Source organism: Culex quinquefasciatus, chromosome 3 (assembly GCF_015732765.1).
Source record: "Culex quinquefasciatus strain JHB chromosome 3, VPISU_Cqui_1.0_pri_paternal, whole genome shotgun sequence".
In the NCBI taxonomy this organism is placed as follows: domain Eukaryota; kingdom Metazoa; phylum Arthropoda; class Insecta; order Diptera; family Culicidae; genus Culex; species Culex quinquefasciatus.
This window is the reverse complement of record NC_051863.1, coordinates 159,164,110-159,184,028: the sequence shown is the minus strand read 5'-3', so window position 1 is coordinate 159,184,028 and position 19,919 is coordinate 159,164,110. Positions and strand designations below refer to the sequence as shown.

The following is a 19,919-nucleotide window of genomic DNA, read 5'->3' as shown; positions in this document are numbered from 1 at the left end:
GTTGGCGGTTATGACTTATCTTAATTTGTAAAATATTTTTTTATATAAAACATGAATGTCTAAACTTTTATAAAATTTGGCATTGACGGGTATCATTTTATTTGTTGCCTTTTTTGTTATATTAGACATTTGATAAGATTTTCACAAGCGTAATTTGAATCCCGTTGGACTTTTTCTGAAAAACAAAACATATGTAATGAAAACATTTTTTTTTTCTTTTTTAATTCGGGATTTTAAGAATTCCAGGGGTTTAAAAAAAATCCGGTTTCCCGGGAAATTCAAAAACCCGGGAAAATTGGACGCCCTACTTCTCACGTCACATCACTCATCGGATAATTTTTGGCTTTCGCGCGCCCCAGGACACGCAAAAAAAACATCATACATAATTGGCAGCTTGAAACCAGCAGGACCGCCCTCCAAAATGGTGTGTGCGATTACCAAATGTGTCACACATTTGCAAATAGGACCGGCGATAGCCCGGGACTAAACCCCGGGGATGATGCGAATAAACAACGCGGTACGGGACATGTGCAAATAGGCGCAAACCCCATGACAAATTGACAAAATCAAGGACAGAAATGTTTTTGTTCATAATGTTCAAAAGTTCTGGAAGGGTTGCCAGATTTCACAATTTAATTTACAAGCTAACGCAACTAAAAACAAAAAGATTAAATCAAATTTCTACTGCCTCAGTCCTGTTTGTGAAGAAAGTGTTGTGTGCTGTGAACAGAGGCCGAAGAAGCGATCTTGCTAGGATGATCAGTCATGGGCAATCAATGCATGGCAAAACAAAGTGTATGAAAAATATTGTATTAAAATTTTTTCTGGTGCATTTAAAAAGTCGAAATTTGACTGATCGGTTGATGTGTCGAAGCCACATGATCGAAAACGTATGATGCAGATAATGATTTCTGTGATGCGATCATAATAATCGGATGATGTTTTATTTATTTCATCAGGACAACGACAAATAGAAAATGAAATTCAACAACAATAAAAACACAAACGATTGGACTCTCGGAAGGAGAGGGCAACATTTACAGGAGGAAGAACGCAAAGATGTGTGTACCGTTTCGATTTAGAGATAAAAGTGTCAGACAACAAGAACCAAAACAAAAAGAAGCCACAAACTTACCACTGCTGGGATTGCGATTGCGGGATGGTCGATAGGTCTCGGTATCGTCGCACTTCAGGCAAATCAAATAAACAGGGGGTAGATCAATTAGGTGCACCTGTTGAGCTGACAGTGAGTTTCTCAACCCTCTACCGGCCAAATTTTTGTTCGAATTGTTTTATTTTTCTAGTGCTCAGGAGGTCATTTTGTGCAACTTTTGTTCTACGAAGAACTTAACTTCTCTTATTTTATGTTTTTCTTGTTTCATTTTTAGTAATTTCATTTGCATTTATTTTGTTTAGTTTATGTTTATTTTTGGTAGTATTTGGCTTACATCCTATGAATACATTTTGCCTATCTATTTTTTTCATGTTTTTACAGTCACTTTTACAATTGTTTGCTTGTTTTTCACATGTTCTGCTATAAAATGGCATCATTATTATTTAAATTGTAAAAATGCGTAAAGGCATAGTCTGGGACACTACTAAAATTACTGCATACTTCTTTTTACTTAAAATGTAAGAAATGTTAGGAAAAAGCACAGCCAAAGTTTTAGGGGTCAACTTTACATTTTTAAAAACATTGACAAAGTCACATAAAACAATTAAAAAACTGGCGATTTTCAAATCGAAGCCCGTCTAGAGGCGGGGTTGGCTTATAGAAGGTTAAAGTTTTACAATACTTTTAAAATCTGGAAAAATTTTATGTCATTTGTGGATGGTACTAAAAATGAAAAAAAAAAAATCATGAAAATCTCAGATCGCTACTAATTTTAGTCATAAATAAAACGATGTTAACCAATTTTAATTGAAAGATTTGAATAAGCAATTTTCATGGTATTTAAAAAGTGGTTTTCATTGTGTTGTGTGATATTTTTGAAATTTTTAAATGGTTGTCATGATTTTTTTTATAATTTAAATGTTTTAAATGTTTATTTTTGTGTTTTTTGTTTTTCTTTAACGTTTTCTTATGTTTTTTAAAATGTTTTTCAAATGCTTTTTTAATCTTTTTGTTTTCAATATTGTAATGCTTTTTTATTCGACAAAACTCTGTTGACTAGGTATCATGCATATATTTTATGTTTTATGATTGATGTTTAATGTTTAATGTTTAATGTTTAAGGTTTAAGGTTTAAGGCAGGGGTGTCCAACCTTTTGGCCCTGCGGGCCAGATCTGATTTTTCTAAAGCAGTGGCGGGCCGGAACTAATATGTTGAAAAATGAAACACTTTTTATATTTTCTTTATGATTGAGTTCTTTTAAAATAGTAAATAGAAGAACAAGTGTTGCAAAAAAGATTCATAAATCTTGATTTAAAGAATGAAAAACAAAGATAGCATTCAAAATGTGTTAAAACTTGTTTTATTTTTTGTTTGTTTAAAATTGTATGGTTATTGTTTTCGAAGATTGCACTTAAATAATACCTTGATGTTATTTTTATAAAAAAAAATCAAATTTCAATTTTAACTATGGTTTAATATCCTAAACACTACGATGGAAAAAAAAACTAATGAGACATAATATTTTTTTTTCAAACGAAATTTTGATTCGAATATCCTTTACAAATAATAAAAACTGTTTTCGTTGTTGTGCACCTTTGTTCAAATATTTTAAAAAATATTTTAAAATGATTTTAAACACTCACTAAATTAAAAAGTGTTATTAAAATATATATAATCGTTTTCAATTTGTTATTCTTCAAAATGCAATGTTTATAAAAAAATATATTTTTGCTCCCTAATTTCTTGACTTATTTTGAGACATTTTTAAATATTTTTAAAATATTTGTAGCGATATATTATCAATATGAATAATATGCTATTTTAAGCTCTATTTAGAAAAAAACTTTATCACTGAAAAGTTGTTCCGGAAAATAAAAATAGTTTTTCTAACTTATTTATTTTTAAAAATAGAAAATAGAAAAAAACTTCAATTTGAAGTAAACACAGTTAAAATTGAAAGAAATTTAAATTTAGTGTCTTTTTGTACGTTTTAAGACAACAATCCAAGAATTTAATTCAAACGAATGTTGCTTTAATATGTTAAAATTTGATCTCAAGATATTTTTTTAAATTCAGACATTTAATTTATTTATTTCATATTTCATGAACAGCCTAAAGGGCTGGTCATAGAACTATTTTGAAAAGCCGTCGCGGGCCGGATGAAATGGCTTCACGAGCCTGATCCGGCCCGGGCCAGACGTTGGGCAGGCCTGGTTTAAGGTTTAAGGTTTTATGTTTATGTTTTATGTTTTATGTTTTATGTTTTATGTTTTATGTTTATGTTTTATGTTTTATGTTTTATGTTTTATGTTTTATGTTTTATGTTTATGTTTTATGTTTTATGTTTTATGTTTATGTTTTATGTTTTATGTTTTATGTTTTATGTTTATGTTTTATGTTTATGTTTTATGTTTTATGTTTTATGTTTTATGTTTTATGTTTTATGTTTTATGTTTTATGTTTTATGTTTTATGTTTTATGTTTTATGTTTTATGTTTATGTTTATGTTTTATGTTTATGTTTTATGTTTTATGTTTTATGTTTATGTTTTATGTTTTATGTTTTATGTTTATGTTTATGTTTATGTTTTATGTTTATGTTTATGTTTATGTTTATGTTTATGTTTTATGTTTTATGTTTATGTTTATGTTTTATGTTTATGTTTTATGTTTTATGTTTATGTTTATGTTTTATGTTTTATGTTTTATGTTTTATGTTTTATGTTTATGTTTATGTTTTATGTTTTATGTTTTATGTTTTATGTTTTATGTTTTATGTTTTATGTTTTATGTTTTATGTTTTATGTTTTATGTTTTATGTTTATGTTTTATGTTTTATGTTTATGTTTTATGTTTTATGTTTTATGTTTTATGTTTTATGTTTTATGTTTTATGTTTATGTTTTATGTTTTATGTTTATGTTTTATGTTTTATAATTTATGTTTTATGTTTTATGTTTTATGTTTTATGTTTTATGTTTTATGTTTTATGTTTTATGTTTTATGTTTTATGTTTTATGTTTTATGTTTTATGTTTTATGTTTTATGTTTTATGTTTTATGTTTTATGTTTTATGTATATATATTGAATTGTTTTTTATGTTTTATGTATATATATTGAATTGTTTTTTATGTTTTATGTATATATATTGAATTGTTTTTTATGTTCCATGCTTTTAGTACGTAAATTTATTTTGTTTTTAATATTTTATGCGTTAATTTATTGTATTTTGAATGCTTTTAAATTTTGTCATGCTTTTTAAGCTTTTTGAAACTGTTTATGTATTTTATGTTTAGGCCATTGCAAATTTTATTTTAAGTTTTTGTCTCGGAAATAAATCTTTTTGCAGTTTTATAGAGCAAAGGATTTTTAACAAAAAAAAATCCAAATATTTTTAAACAAGAGAGCAAACATGCTTAATAAGATTTTTACCGCAGGGAAATGCATTTCAAATTGTTATCAGTAGATTGTGTAATACTTGTTGTTTAAAAAATGGGCCATTCTCCTTTTTTTGTTTTTCAATGTTTTGCCTTTTTTTGTATTTTAGTATTTTTATATTAGTATTTTAGTATTTTTATATTAGTATTTTAGTATTTTAGTATTTTAGTATTTTAGTATTTTAGTATTTTAGTATTTTAGTATTTTAGTATTTTAGTATTTTAGTATTTTAGTATTTTAGTATTTTAGTATTTTAGTATTTTAGTATTTTAGCATTTTTAGTATTTTAGTATTTTAGTATTTTAGTATTTTAGTATTTTAGTATTTTAGTATTTTAGTATTTTAGCATTTTAGCATTTTAGTATTTTAATCTTTAGTATTTTTGTATTTTAGTATCTTAGTATTTTAGCATTTAGCATTTTAGTATTTTAGCATTTTAGTATTTTAGTATTTTCGTATTTTCATTATTTTAGAATTTTAGTATTTTAGTATTTTAGTATTTTAGTATTTTAGTATTTAGTATTTTAGTATTTTAGTATTTTAGCATTTTAGTATTTTAGCATTTTAGTATTTTAGTATTTTTAGTTTATTTTAGTATTTTAGTATTTTAGTATTTTTAGTATTTTAGTATTTTAGTATTTTAGCATTTTAGTTTTTAGTATTTTAGTATTTTAGTATTTTCGTATTTTGTATTTTAGTATTTTAGTATTTTAGTATTTTAGTATTTTAGTATTTAGTATTTTAGTATTTTAGTATTTTAGTATTTTGAGTATTTTAATTTTAGTATTTTAGTATTTAGTATTTTAGTATTTTAGTATTTTAGTATTTTAGTATTTTAGTATTTTAGTATTTTAGTATTTTAGTATTTTAGTATTTTAGTAGTATTTTAGTATTTTAGTATTTTAGTATTTTAGTATTTTAGTATTTTAGTATTTTAGTATTTTAGTATTTTAGTATTTTAGTATTTTAGTATTTTAGTATTTTAGTATTTTAGTATTTTAGTATTTTAGTATTTTAGTATTTTAGTATTTTAGTATTTTAGTATTTTAGTATTTCAGTATTTTAGTATTTTCGTATTTTCGTATTTTAGTATTTTAGTATTTTAGTATTTTAGTACTTTAGTATTTTAGTATTTTAGTATTTTAGTATTTTAGTATTTTAGTATTTTAGTATTTTAGTATTTTATATTTAGTATTTAGTATTTTAGTATTTTAGTATTTTAGTATTTTAGTATTTTAGTATTTTAGTATTTTAGTATTTTAGTATTTTAGTATTTTAGTATTTTAGTATTTTAGTATTTTAGTATTTTAGTATTTTAGTATTTTAGTATTTTAGTATTTTAGTATTTTAGTATTTTAGTATTTTAGTATTTTAGTATTTTCGTATTTTCGTATTTTCGTATTTTAGAATTTTAGTATTTTAGTATTTTAGTATTTTAGTATTTTAGTATTTTAGTATTTTAGTATTTTAGTATTTTAGTATTTTAGTATTTTAGTATTTTAGTATTTTAGTATTTTAGTATTTTAGTATTTTAGTATTTTAGTATTTTAGTATTTTAGTATTTTAGTATTTTAGTATTTTAGTATTTTAGTATTTTAGTATTTTTAGTATTTTAGTATTTTAGTATTTTAGTATTTTAGTATTTAGTATTTTAATTATTTTAGTATTTTTGTATTTTAGTATTTTTGTATTTTAGTATTTTAGTATTTTAGTATTTTAGCATTTTAGCATTTTAGTATTTTAGTATTTTAGTATTTTAGTATTTTAGTATTTTAGTATTTTAGCATTTTAGTATTTTAGTATTTTATTTTAGTATTTAGTATTTTAGTATTTTAGTATTTTAGCATTTTAGTATTTTAGTATTTAGTATTTTAGTATTTTTAGTATTTAGTATTTTAGTATTTTAGTATTTTAGTATTTTAGTATTTTAGTATTTTAGTATTTTAGCATTTTAGTATTTTAGCATTTTAGTATTTTAGAATTTTAGTATTTTAGTATTTTAGTATTTTAGTATTTTACATTTTAGTATTTTAGTATTTTAGTATTTTAGTATTTTAGTATTTTAGTATTTTAGTATTTTAGTATTTTAGTATTTTAGTATTTTAGTATTTTAGTATTTTTGTATTTTAGTATTTTTGTATTTTTGTATTTTAGTATTTTAGTATTTTAGTATTTTAGTATTTTAGTATTTTAGTATTTTAGTATTTTAGTATTTTAGTATTTTAATATTTTAGCATTTTTACAAATAGGATTCAACATCTTCAATCTCTACTTACGATGATGCTCGACATGTGGTGGCCGGACTCGTCGACGCTCTCCTGCGACGACTCGTGCTGCTGCTGGTCCACGTCCGAGCCGGGGCTCTCCTTGATTATCCGGATGTTGTTGCCGGGTCCGCCGGCGGCCCCGGCCAGCGACGCCAGCGCACTGTGCCCGGTACTGTACGATATGTTGTCGACCTGTTGCTGGATGTGCAGGTGCGGCACGATGTTTATCGTTCCGTCCGTATTGCTGCCGTGGTCATCCTGTTGCTGGTGGTGGTGCTGTTGTTGTTGTTGCTGCTGCTGCTGTTGTTGCTGTTGCTGGAGGCGTTCGGTAGAGAGCGATCCGGAACCGGTGGAGGTTTTCGCAGCCGCTTCCTCCGCGCCGCAGGGGACATGTTGGTAGTGGGGAGGCGTTCTTCGGAGCTGAGGCTGTTGGGCCTGCAGCTGTTGATGGTATTGCTGCTGCTGCTGCTGCTGTTGTTGCTGTTGTTGCTGCTGGGCAGCTTTGTTGGGCTTGCTGCTGCTGCTGTTGTTGCTGCTGCTGAGATTCTGCGCTGCCCCAGATCGATTCCGGGCCGCCTGTCCCTCCCGGACCTAGCCCGGCGCCCACCAGGTCCGGATGCTCGAGCTTGCCGGGGTCGGCCTTACACGGCCGACGCGTCCGGCATCTCCGCCAGGCCTTTGATTTTGAGCATCTCGGCCGTTTTGAGCACCTGCGGCTGCTCGGTGGACACGTTGACCTCGCCGTAGTACATAAAGTCCACCATCGTTTTGAGGTCGTTGTACTGCACATCCTTGAGTATCACGATCGGATGCTGGCAGGGGTTTGCGGTGAACAGGGACTGCGGAAGAGAACCACAACAACAAACGCTCGTTAGCACCACCGCGGAAAACATTCGTGACCACTGGCGATGGTCAAACACTCACCTGAAAGTAGGAACTGCACGCCGACAGCACCACCTTGTGGGCCTGCAGCTGTCGGCCCTCGGCGGCCAGCGTCACGTCCACCAGGCTCTCATTGTGCAGCAGCGTCGAGAAGACCGAGATAAAGTTCGGCTGGTGGTTGTTCCAACGCAGACAGTACTGCTGCACCGACATCGTGGTGGCGGCCAGGTTCCACCAGCTTCGCAGCTTCGTCGTCGTCCCGGCGGTGGTGGCCAATATTAGTGGATACACAAAAAAGGGACAAACGGGGAGGGGTGGAACGGTGGGGTTGCACTAGCGCAATGCTAGCGACGTCGTTTGTGGTTGACAACTGCTGTTTAGTGACCCCGAGGAGTGGCGGCGCCACCACTAATGGAAAAAAGAGAGAACAAAAGTGGTGGTCAGATAAAACAGCTTGCAATGGGGTGTGTTGTGCATAATGTAATTGGTGAGCATAATAGATTGGGCTACCGTCCTCCTGTCTGTCTTGAGTAAGAATTGAGCGAACCCATAGATATTGATGAAAGCTTCAGTGATTTAGTTTGAAAATTGAATACAATTCCGTTACGATCATTAAAGGCGCCAGCCTAGGCCAAGTGTAGATTCAAGTTCAAGTTTGTCAAAACCTCATGGTTAGTCAAAAACTACAAAACAGCTGCCCGTTAGAAGCTTCTACTCTCTTCCTAAAGCTAAACACGCGTTCAGCACTGCAAATGTGTGACGACCGAGCAAAACAGAACAACAAACAAACAAGCAAAAGCAAACAAAAAGAACCAGCCGCAAAAAAATGCTTTCACTGCTGACACGTTGCTTCTGGAATTCCTCCCAGCCATAGCCATGTGTGTGTGCTCTATATTAGCATCATTGCAAACTCAAAACCATGCCGAGGAGACCAGACCATGTGCTGCTGGCTCTGGCTGCCAGCCAATGCAATGTACAGGAACCGAAGAGAGAAAAGAGGGGGAGCGCAATACACAAAACAGACAGCAGTAGTACATGAACCAGCAGCGGAACAAAAATGATCAAGAGACTCTCCTCCTAATACAACGGTGCGGTGTGCGAAGGTACAAGGTCACAATCACACATCCCTCTGTTGTTTTTGCTAATGTTGTTGTTGCTGTTATTCGTTGTAGGCTGTCTGAATCATGATCAAGTGCCGGCAAAGTGTATGTACTAAGTGCTTTGTTTTTACTGGGTTTTATTTATTTCTGCTCCTTTGCTCTCTCTCTCACACACACTCTCTGTTGGCGTCAACGGCACAATCTAGAGGTATAGTCATTATTTATTTTGTGTATTGCCAAACTCATGCATGATGTTATTCATTTCAGAACACACACACCCGTACACGATGACGAATACATATATTACACAGCTGTAGAGAGAAATGGCAACACTCACACGCATTCTCGCATTTTGTTACTTTATTTTTCTTTGTAGGTAGGCATTTACAACAAAAACACAGTCGGCGACGCAAAGCAGCATGATGCATAGATAAAGTTGGAACCAGAGAGAACATAATCTAAAGATACACGCACAAAACAACCAAAGAGAGAGGACAAACGAGACCACGAGCTGTGTGTGCGCTTCGTCACAATGTTTTTGTTATCGATCGTTTTCGTCTTCATTCGTGGCAGACGACGACGACGACGATAGTGCTGGTCGTCTATGTTACGAAACACGCAGCCAGGGTGGTGGGAAACACTTCCTGTCCTTGCCTAGTTCGTGCATAATTTGTGTGGTGACATTCAGGCGAAGGTTCAGGTGTAGGTCTCGGGGCGCAATTTACGCATAGAGGTTACATAATTTATGTTTAGCTGTGGTTATTCTTCGTTACACTTTAAAAATATATTTTTATGTTCAAAAACTCCCATTCTTTGGAAGCGAGTTGTGGCGCTATAACCACGGCAAAAAGTGTCCAGGGCATTCGATACATAATTTAATCCAAGTAAGTATGGGTTTATTTCTGCACAATAACTTATGTTATGTGATTCTTATTAGAAAACTGAATAATTAAATATCGAAAAATAAAAATATATAAAATATATAAAAGAAAATAATTATTATCTTAAAAGTTTTGTTGCAATACGACTGCTCAATAAACTGGTAAGTTAAACTCAGAATATTTTTTTCAGGAATCGGAGTACGTTGAATAAATTGAATCAAATGCAGTGAAAATGTGTTGCCAAAAGTAATTGTTAAATTAATGCAAGCTTGGTCAGTATCATTATTGATATTTCTTCTTTCCTCATTATAATTACATTTATTTACGTTCCTTTTTTTCAGTTTATAGCCGAAATTAGGAATTTTGTATTGAATTACTCATAAATTTCACATGTCTATTTGCAGCAAAAGGTTCAATTCTGTGTACCACCACACGAAAAATAACTAAACCTGAGACCGTTGTAGATGATGATGACTTATCGGATGATTTCACAGTGATGGTAAGTGAATACAACACTTAATTTTATACAACATAATAAAAACATAAGCTTAAAACTTGGTGAAAATTTTGCTCGGTTTCTATTTTTAAGGAAATCACGAGAAATTTGTAATATGCTTTATCATTTTTTAGATTAATGCAACGTAATTTTTAAAACATTATTAAAACTTTACATGTTTTAAAACAACAGTTAAAAAAAGTTTTGTTTTAATGCTTTTTAACAGTAATTTAACGACTTAATGCAAAAAAAAATACAAATTAGTACAAAACGTTGAATTTTTCGGCAGAAATAATGCTAATATAAAAACACTCAGCATTAATTTGTGAGGCATTATTACAAAATTTACTGCAAATTCAATAAAAATATTGCTAACAACAGCTTATTATTGACTACATGTACGAATATTTTTCTGTATTCAAGCAAGACATTAGTTAAAATATAGCTAGAAATTTGGCCCTGCCTATATCGTTAGATAATTAAAGAAAATATATGTCAACACTTACATAAATTACAGTATGTAAAAAAAGTATTTACACCCCTTGGGCACTATGCACATTTTGTGATGAAACATGTAAAAAAATTAAAGTTTGACAGGAACCTAGTACTACGTTTTGTTCAAAAACTCATGCCAAACATTTTGCTACAAAAAGCTCATGAAAAGATGATTTCAATAAAAAGTTATATAACAAATACTATTACGAAAATAAAAAAGGCGCAAAAAAAGTATGTACACCTTTCAAAAAATTAACATAAATAATGTTATTTGTTGACAAATCACCATAAATCCAGTCTCTCAACTCCAAATAGGCATCCTTGACTGATTAAAAAAATAATTTGGATTGAATATAAAGTTTACTAACTACTTAGTATAAAAGTTTATATAACTCTGGAAATTCTATATAAAACTTATCTAAACTTAATTTTGCAAACTTTTAATTCAACTAAATGTCAATATATTACCATATAATTGCTAAATAAACATTTTGGAGTGGGTATAACACCGTTTTGGGGTATTTGTATCGATAGAATAGATTTTTCGTTGGAATTTCGTACCAACCGAATTACGTCGCAGGAAAATCCGCCGGCATCGAACCGGTCCACGATTCACAAGTTAACCTATGTGGAATCGGAAGGGCATAAAATTTCCGATCTTTTGATACCCAAACATCTAGGTTTTCTTTAAAACCTACGTTTTTAAATACCTAAGCAAAAACGTTGTTATGGTTTCGTTTGAGCAACCTGCCAAAAATGTATGGAATTTCGTAATTTTTGTTCTCGTGGATCAAACTTACTTTTTGCCCAGGTATTTAAAAACGTAGGTTTGAAAGAAAACGTAGATGTTTGGGTATCAAAGATCGGAAATTTTATGCCCTTTCCGATTTCACATAGGTTAACTTGTGAATCGTGGACCGGTTCGGATGCCGGCGGATTTTCCTACGACGTAATTCCGGGTTGGTACGAAATTCAACGAAAATCTATTCTATCGATACAAATACCCCCAAAACGGTATTATACCCACTCCAAAATGTTTATTTAGCAATTATATGGTAATATATTGACATTTAGTTGAATTAAAAGTTTGCAAAATTAAGTTTAGATAAGTTTTATATAAATTTGAGTTATATAAGTACTTTATATTCAATCCAAATTCTTTTTTAAGTCAAGGATGCCTATTTGGAGTTGGGAGACTGGATTTATGGTGATTTGTCAACAAATAACATTATTTACGGTAATTTTTCGAAGGTGTACAAACTTTTTGCACCTTTTCGTAATAGTATTTGTTATATAACGAAATCATCTTTTCATGAGTTTTAGCAAAATGTTTGGCATGAGTTTCTGAACAAAACGTAGTACTAGGTTCCTGTCAAACTTTAAATTTTTACATGTTTCATCACAAAATATAGCCACTTTATACTAATTAAGAAATATTTTGTTATAAACCACTAATAATTTGCTGCATGCGAAAATATTTCAGTTGATACAACGAAAACAAATTGTTGGAAAATAGTTGAAAAATATGTCCCAGCCAGTTTTAAACAGAATATTCCACAATATTAGAAATATTACTTTTTCAAAACAACCAATGCGCCATGGGTTTCCTATGTACATAGGACCTTTTGAAAAAGTAAGCGAGATTTCAGCTGAAAACGAGAAATTTTAGTTAATTTTCTAAAAAATAGAATTTTTTTCGGCCATTTAACCAACAAAAATGGCAATTACAACTATTTTTTTAGTTAATTTTAGTCACTGGTGGTCAGCAATTTCGGGTTATCGATTGTTGAAAAAAAATCTGTGTTAAAAATTAACCCATACTTTTAGTTAAATTAGGCAAGTTTTTCTCAGATTTTCCCCGACCGGTCTCTCGTGCACAAGAATTATCTGGATCGGTTGAGAATTCGGCGAGAAACAGCTGGTTGAAATTGCATTTCAACTTTTTGAACTTTTGGAAAAGTTGGAAATGTCTTCTCCTTTGTAATTTGGGGTAAAAGCACCTTTTTGGATCCACTGTGCTGGATATTATTCTGGACATCCTTCCAGGCCAAATGACACAAGAAACACCTCGATCGGTTGAGAATTTTCGAACCCTCGGAAAAAATGGGAAATGCTTTTCGTTGTAACTTCTGGAGTTTTTTTTTTTTTGAAAGGTCAATAAACCAAATTTTCCATTTTGCTTTTTGGGTGTTTTTAGAACCGCCTTGAGTCAGGGTATTCAAAAACACCCAAAAAGCAAAAATAAAATTTGGTTTATAGGACCTTTTCAAAAAAACTCAGACTTAGTCTTAGAGTATAAGCACAGAAAAAAATCCGATGGTAAAATCGCATGCAAAAGCATGCACATCACCTTCGTCAAAATAAACACTTAATATTACACCCTGCATGTACAATTTTTGCAAACACAAAAAAAAGTTGCAACCGACTGGATTCATTCCCAGCACCAACAGTAAGGACTGGCGCCTTAGCCCACTCGGCCATTAGACCGATGAATAGCTGAAAGGATAAACGCATATATGAGCTTGACATTTCGGTCAAGTAGGTTTCCCATACTGATGGGCTACATAATTCAGGGTGTAAAATCGCATTAAATTGCATAAAATAATGAAATGTTTATTTTATACCCAAGTTGCATTTCCAACTGTTTTAACCCCGTTGGGGCTACAAGTGTTAAAGAATTTGAAAGCTCTCAAAATATTACTGAAACAAGAATAAAGTATTTTGAACATCTTGAAACAGAAATTCTCATCAAAGTTCGATCATTTTCCATTCGACCATATTTCGACCTTTTCTTTGCACATCTCTTTCGAGAATTAATAGGAAGTGAGCAATCAATTTTTTAGGATTTTTTTTTTCAAAATAATTTCTTTAAACAGAACACGATTTTCCCCTTAACCCTCTATAACCCAACCCCGCCGCTAGATGTTCTTCGATCTAAAAATTCATCAAAAAACAAATTTTCAACCATTTTTTGATCTTGAAAAAACATTGGAAAGAAGAACTCTTAAAATTTAAGATAATTGACTGTTTTGAAGTTTGACTTGTTCCATGTGACTGCCAATGTTGTTTTTTAAAAGTCATTTTTTTCTGGGACGTTTCCCCTATGTTATGTGAAAATAAGTATGCAGCCTCTAAGCATTTTTTTTAAACAAGCATAAATCTTAAAAAGTTACTGTGAAAACATGAAAAAACTGAATAGGCAAAAGGTAATGATAGGAGTTGGTAGAGTAAGCCAAATACTATAAGAAACAAACATAAATTTAACAACATAAATGCAAAAAAAAATCATCTTCAAAATACTAAAGATGAAGAGAAAAAGAAAACTATAAAACAAGTGAAGTAAAGTTTTTCGTAGAGCAAAAGTTACTCAAAATGGCATCTTGAACACGGGAAAAATGAAAATCTCTGAAAAAAAAATTGGCAGCAGAGGGTTTAATACTAAGTGCGTGAAAAACTCGATTTCACTGGTAAAATGTGTTGAAAAATCAATATGGTTATCATTTTGATATACAGATAGACTCAATTATCCGAAGTTTTGATTATCCGAAGGTGAGAATGGGACTTCGGGTAATCGAATCACGAACAAAAAAAATCGTATTGTTTTCTTTACATGAAATTCGAGTTCTGCGACCCCATTTAAGTCAAATTTGAATAGCTGATTGCCTAAATTGCCTTTTTAAATCCAAGTCCGAAGTGAAATTTGTCCAAGGCCTTCGCATAATCGAGTATGGACTGTATTTTAGGCAGGGATGGAAAAATCACAAAAAATCTTTTCCGCTGAACTGAACTTTCTTCACTCGCGATAGAGAGAGGAGGCGAAACACGCGAATGAAAATCGCTCCCGAACTTCACGAAGAAAATCAATCAGTTGAAGATTTTGGGTGAATCTCCTAGTTAGCACCACTTAAATTTGTTTATTCCGTTTTCTTTACAGATATTGCCCATGTACAAAAAGAGACAGGTCATTTTTCGACGTGTGACTTTACACATTCAAGTGTAGTAGTGAAATAGATGTTCCACCGAATAATCGAGATAATGATTTTTTGAGGTTTCTTTTACCGATCTTCCGATGTTTTCTCTTGATGAGCGTCAACAGATTTTCTTTTGGTGATGATTCTTCCTTTGCTGATTCCAGGTATAGTTTTTGAATGATTCAAGTACTACAAACCGTCCCAAAATTAAATTTAAGACAATATATAGAATATATTTTTGGGAACGCCATGTTCCGATTGACAGCACAGCTAAAAATTGGTAATCCAGCTGCGTGTAAAGTGTTGGGTGTAAAATAAATATTGCATTATTTTATGCAATTTTATGTTATTTTACGCCCTGAAACATGTAGCCCATCAGTATGGGAAACCTACTTGACCGGAATGTCAAGCTCATATAATGTCATATATGCGTTTATCCTTTCAGCTTTTATCGGTCTGATGGTTGAGTGGGCTAAGGCGCCAGTCCTAACTGTTGGTGCTGGGTTTGAATCCCGAGGGTTGGAACTTTTTTTTGTGTTTGCAAAAATGTACATGCAGTGTGTAATATTAAGTGTTTATTTTGACGAAGGTGATGTGCATGCTTTTGCATGCAATTTTACCATCGGATTTTTTGCTGTAAGGATTTGTTCAAGAGATTTTGAGATACCGTGCCATCGGTGCCATCCCGTTTTTGGCAGCAGGAATTTTTCAAACATTCATGCTTGCCAAAAATCAACGTCAATTTTCAAATTGATCGTTATTGTATGAAAAATGGCACTGTATTTAAAAAAAAATAAAAGAAATCACTGTAGATCAATGCCCTAAAATTAAAATTAAGATTTCTTGGAAGCATTTTCAAAACTTCAAAAAATAAACTTCAGGTAATTTACATACCTGGACTTTTCTGTCATCATGTCCTCATAAAAAAAAAGTCCAACTTTCAACAATCCTTCAATTAATTCGCACATTTCAAAACGATTCATACATTCTTGCCAATCAGTCCGGGGTCCGGTCGTTACGTTAGTCAGTCATGCCTGCGAGAGGTACGAGACGAAAGTGGCGCAACAGTGTGGGTGTGCAGTGCCTCTCGTTGAGCATCACTCAAATAGCGCAAAGTGTGAAACTTTCTTCGTTTCGCTTCAAGGGAAAATTGTAGGATTGTTTCAGGGCTTTTTAAAAGTATTTGTGAGGAAGGTGTTGATGTTAAGATAACTTAACATAACATTTTAGCGTAAATTTACTAAAAAATTTATTGAATGCATGACAAATGAAAAACTTTTTCTTTTTTTTTTTTTTTTGCTACACAATATTACAAAATTCCACCTCCAAGAAATTAAACCGGTCTGTGTCTCTGTGAGCAAAAGAGCCAGATTGGCGCTCTCAGAGAGACACTGATGAGAAAGGGAAGAAACTGAAACTGAGGGGGCGGTTGGGGGAGCGATTGCCTGATCGGTGAGTCGCTTTGGGAAGGATTGATGCGAGACGAATGCATTCGGACAGCCGAGGCGGGTAGAGTGAGACAGAGCGCTAAGAATTTCGCCTGTGTTTGAGTGTATTTTGGTGTTGTTGGTTTGAAGGGGAAAAAATGTAAAATGGTGCCCCGTGCGGGATCTGGAATTTCTTCCAGATCGAAACACGCGATGGTGTGCTGTTGAAATGTAAACACGCTAGACGAAACGTCTTGTGTATTTTGTAATTATTGGAAATTTGTAGTATTTTTACGGCGGCCAATCGAGGAAACGGTCTCGAGCTCGAATCGGATGATGGTTTCAATTGGCCGTGAGGTATTTATGGGCTGCCGAAAGTTTTATCCACTAATTGGGGTTTTAACGACCTCGTGCAATCGTACACTTGAGATCAAACAAAGTTCAACATCGAACGCGCAACCGGCGAGTTCATAATTTGGCAACAACTGAACTCCTCCTCAGGCAATGTTTGGATTGGACGTGAAGGTTTAAGCTTCGTCAAATCAATAATCAGAGCTACCAGTGCCACGTAGTTTGGGCATACAACTAGTTATCGGGGTCAACTAGCTGGTGGATTAGATTAGACTTTTTTAGTTTTATTTTGAAACCCAGCTTAATACCGTACTCGAATATTCGAAATAAACGATGATTCGATTAACCGAAAGGTTTTTTAGAGAAATTCGGATAAGGGTAATTCTCCGCCAACTCACACAGCAGTTATTTTTTTTTATCAAAGGCTGACGAAACCCGAGCGAGAAGCAAAGGCAAATCAAGAACAAAGGGTGGCCACCAACACCACCACCATCGCGTGTAAGAGTGAGCCAGTGATGCCAGGAAACTTTCGTGAGTGAATTGCCGGGAAATTTGAAATTTATCGAAAATTGTTCTGATCCAAAAGGTTAAGGCTTGAACTATAATAAATGTTATGTTCAATTAATTCCTCGGCTGCTTGTAAAAAACATACAACTTCAAGAAAATATAACATTTTCTAAATATTTAAGCTGTCTTTCAATTCGTTCAGAATATCAAAAAAAATATTATTAGCATTTTGTATTGATTAGAAGTAGCTAAGTATATTTGTTTAATCGCATTGTTTGGAAAGTGAGTCAAATGAATCCATGCTCCAAAACGATAACATTGCATTTGAATACTTCTCTGTGACCAGTTTGAGAGAATATGATAAAGAATAAAATTGATAATTTAGTTGAAATGAAATGTTTTTCATGGAAAAACATTGATATGAAAAAAATAAAGGAGGAAATATGCTTTTCGTTGCAAATATTTTATCCAGAACAAATCTTACAGGTTTAATCTCATGAATAAATAGATAAGCATTGAATTTACCTTAAAATCTGCTATTCACTTGAAATACCATTTTTATGTAATCACAACTCAAAGTTTTCAAATGTTAGGAGTGAGTATTTGAAATATGTTTGCATTTTTGGGCACTTTTTATGTAAAACGAAGTGTTTTAATGATTTCTTTAAAAAAAAGATATTTAAACGTTGTTTAGTAGTTTCAGATTTAAACCTTACGCTCTTGGTAGCTCTAGCGTTCTATAAATTTATAACTTTTGACTATAATTTCTCGAACACTTCTAAACAAATCAACCCAATTCTTCTAGCAAAAATCGTCTTAGAGACATTTTATGATATCAATTCAATTTTCTTCCAATTTGACCATGGTAAACAAAACGTAAAAATAATCAAGGCGGGAAGGGTTGCCTTATTTTCAAATGATATAACAAGAAATTTCGTTTAGAAAGCTTACCAAAATTTTAATAGCTTATTTTTATTCCATAATATCGTAATTAATAAATCCATAATATCGTAAGTAATAGATCTTGACATAAAATTTTCAGACGAACTGATAAGTTCATTAAGAACAGTAAACTGAATTTAATAAAATAAAATTTATTTTTTGCAAGTTGAAAAAAATTACCGAAAGGTAAAGGCTTGAATTTCAGGAATTCCCGGAAACGGATTTTTTTCGTGAAATTTCGGGAATTCCGGGATTTTTTCCCGGATGCTCTAATCCGAAGGTATGGGACTTTGTATTCAACATAAAATTCGAGTTCTGCGACCCAATTTTAGTAAAATTTGAGCTGTTGGTTGCCTATTGAAAATAAAATACATTTTTGCAATTCCGTCGTGAAACTACTTTCTTTTCCTGTTATTCTTGAGCGACGAAATAGCCTACTTTTCTGTACCAAAAATAACAGAATCGAATAGCAACACTTTTCAAAATAAATGCTGAAAAGTTCTACTTTTCAGCACGTGAAATGGGTGCTGAAAAGTTGAACTTTTCAGCACTTGTTTTTCAAAGTAACACTTTTTAACATTTGTTTTATTTAAGCAATTTATTGACAAAATACATGAACATTTGACTTATAATTTCACTTAATGGGTGTTTTTTTCAGAAATGCAAAAAATGTAGTATGAAACTCGTTGCAAAACTTGATTACTTCAACACTCGTCGTATTTATCCATAAGAGCAACTCTCTACGAAATCGGCCGATTTCGACCATTTTATTTTTGTATTTTTTATTTGACTTAAACTTTGTGGGGACCTTCACTATGACCAAATAAGCTATTTTGCGTCATTGGTTCACCCATACAAGTATCCATACAATTTTGGCAGCTGTCCATACAAAAATGGTATGTAAATATTCAAACAGCTGTAACTTTTGAGTGAATTTTCTGATCAATTTGGTGTCTTGGGCAAAGTTGTAGGTATTGTTGAGGACTTTTGAGAGAAAAATAGGTACACGGAAAAAGTGCAGATTTTTTAAATCAACTTTTTTTCACTAAAACTCAATTTCCCAAAATACGTATGTTTTGATTATCGAGATTTTTTGATATGTTTTAGGGGACAAAAATCAGAAACATTCGTGAAATTTTCCGATCTTTTCGAAAAAAATACTTTGAAATTTTTTAAATCAAGACTAACATTTTAAAAGGGCCAAACATTGAATATTACGCCCATTTAAAATGCTAGTCTTGATTTAAACATTTTCAAAAAATTTTTTTCAAAAAGATCGGAAAATTTCACGAATTTATCATGTATTAACATTGAAAATCGGACCATTAGCTGCTGAGATATGGTCATTAGAAAATGGTGGGTTGTTTTGGTGATATTAAGTAAACTTCAATTTTCGTGTTTCTTTTTCTTAAAGCGGCTCTATCTCAGCAATTCGAGGTCCAATCTTCAATGTCTCTTAGTCAATTTTAAAGCAAATTTTCTGAACTTTTCAAAAAAATATTTTTAGAAATGGTCGCTCATATTTTAAAAATTAAAAACTGCAAATATTTCGCTAAAATCAAACTTTCGGTGGCTATATCTTGAAAACGGAGCCCTTTATCAAAAAATCTGTGAAGTACTTTTCGATTGCAAATTCAATTTTGCATTAAAAAATAATGTCAAACTTGTTTTTGCATGAAACTTCGATTTTTCCAAAAATCACTGTTTTTCAAAAATTCATAACTCGGCGGCAGATTTTTTGACCATGTTTCTCTATGGCTCAAAAGTTGCGGACTTTTGTCCCCTAAAACATATCAAAAATGTTGAAAATCAAAAATACGTATTTTGGGAAAATGAGTTTTAGTGACAAAAGTTGATTAAAAAATCTGCAAATTTTTTTCCGTGTACTATTTTTTCTCAAAAGTCCTCAACAATACCTACAACTTTGCCGAAGACACCAAATTGATCAGAAAACTCAATCAAAAGTTACAGCTGTTTGAATATTTACATACCATTTTTGTATGGACAGCAGCCAAAATTGTATGGAGACTTGTATGGATGAACCAATCA

At 31.9% G+C, this 19,919-nt stretch overlaps 1 protein-coding gene across 1 annotated transcript in view; it reads right to left on the bottom strand.

Moving 5' to 3' along the window:
* LOC6052208 (myb-like protein AA) overlaps positions 1 to 19,919 on the bottom strand; it is a 78,227-nt gene that overhangs the window by 44,349 nt on the left and 13,959 nt on the right. Inside the window, 8 exon segments of the mRNA XM_038266096.1 lie at positions 1,139 to 1,170; positions 1,564 to 1,617; positions 6,828 to 7,180; positions 7,183 to 7,223; positions 7,225 to 7,317; positions 7,319 to 7,465; positions 7,467 to 7,657; positions 7,743 to 8,108. Of these exon segments, the coding sequence (XP_038122024.1) occupies positions 1,139 to 1,170; positions 1,564 to 1,617; positions 6,828 to 7,180; positions 7,183 to 7,223; positions 7,225 to 7,317; positions 7,319 to 7,465; positions 7,467 to 7,657; positions 7,743 to 7,913 (1,082 nt within the window). The 5' untranslated portion in view covers positions 7,914 to 8,108.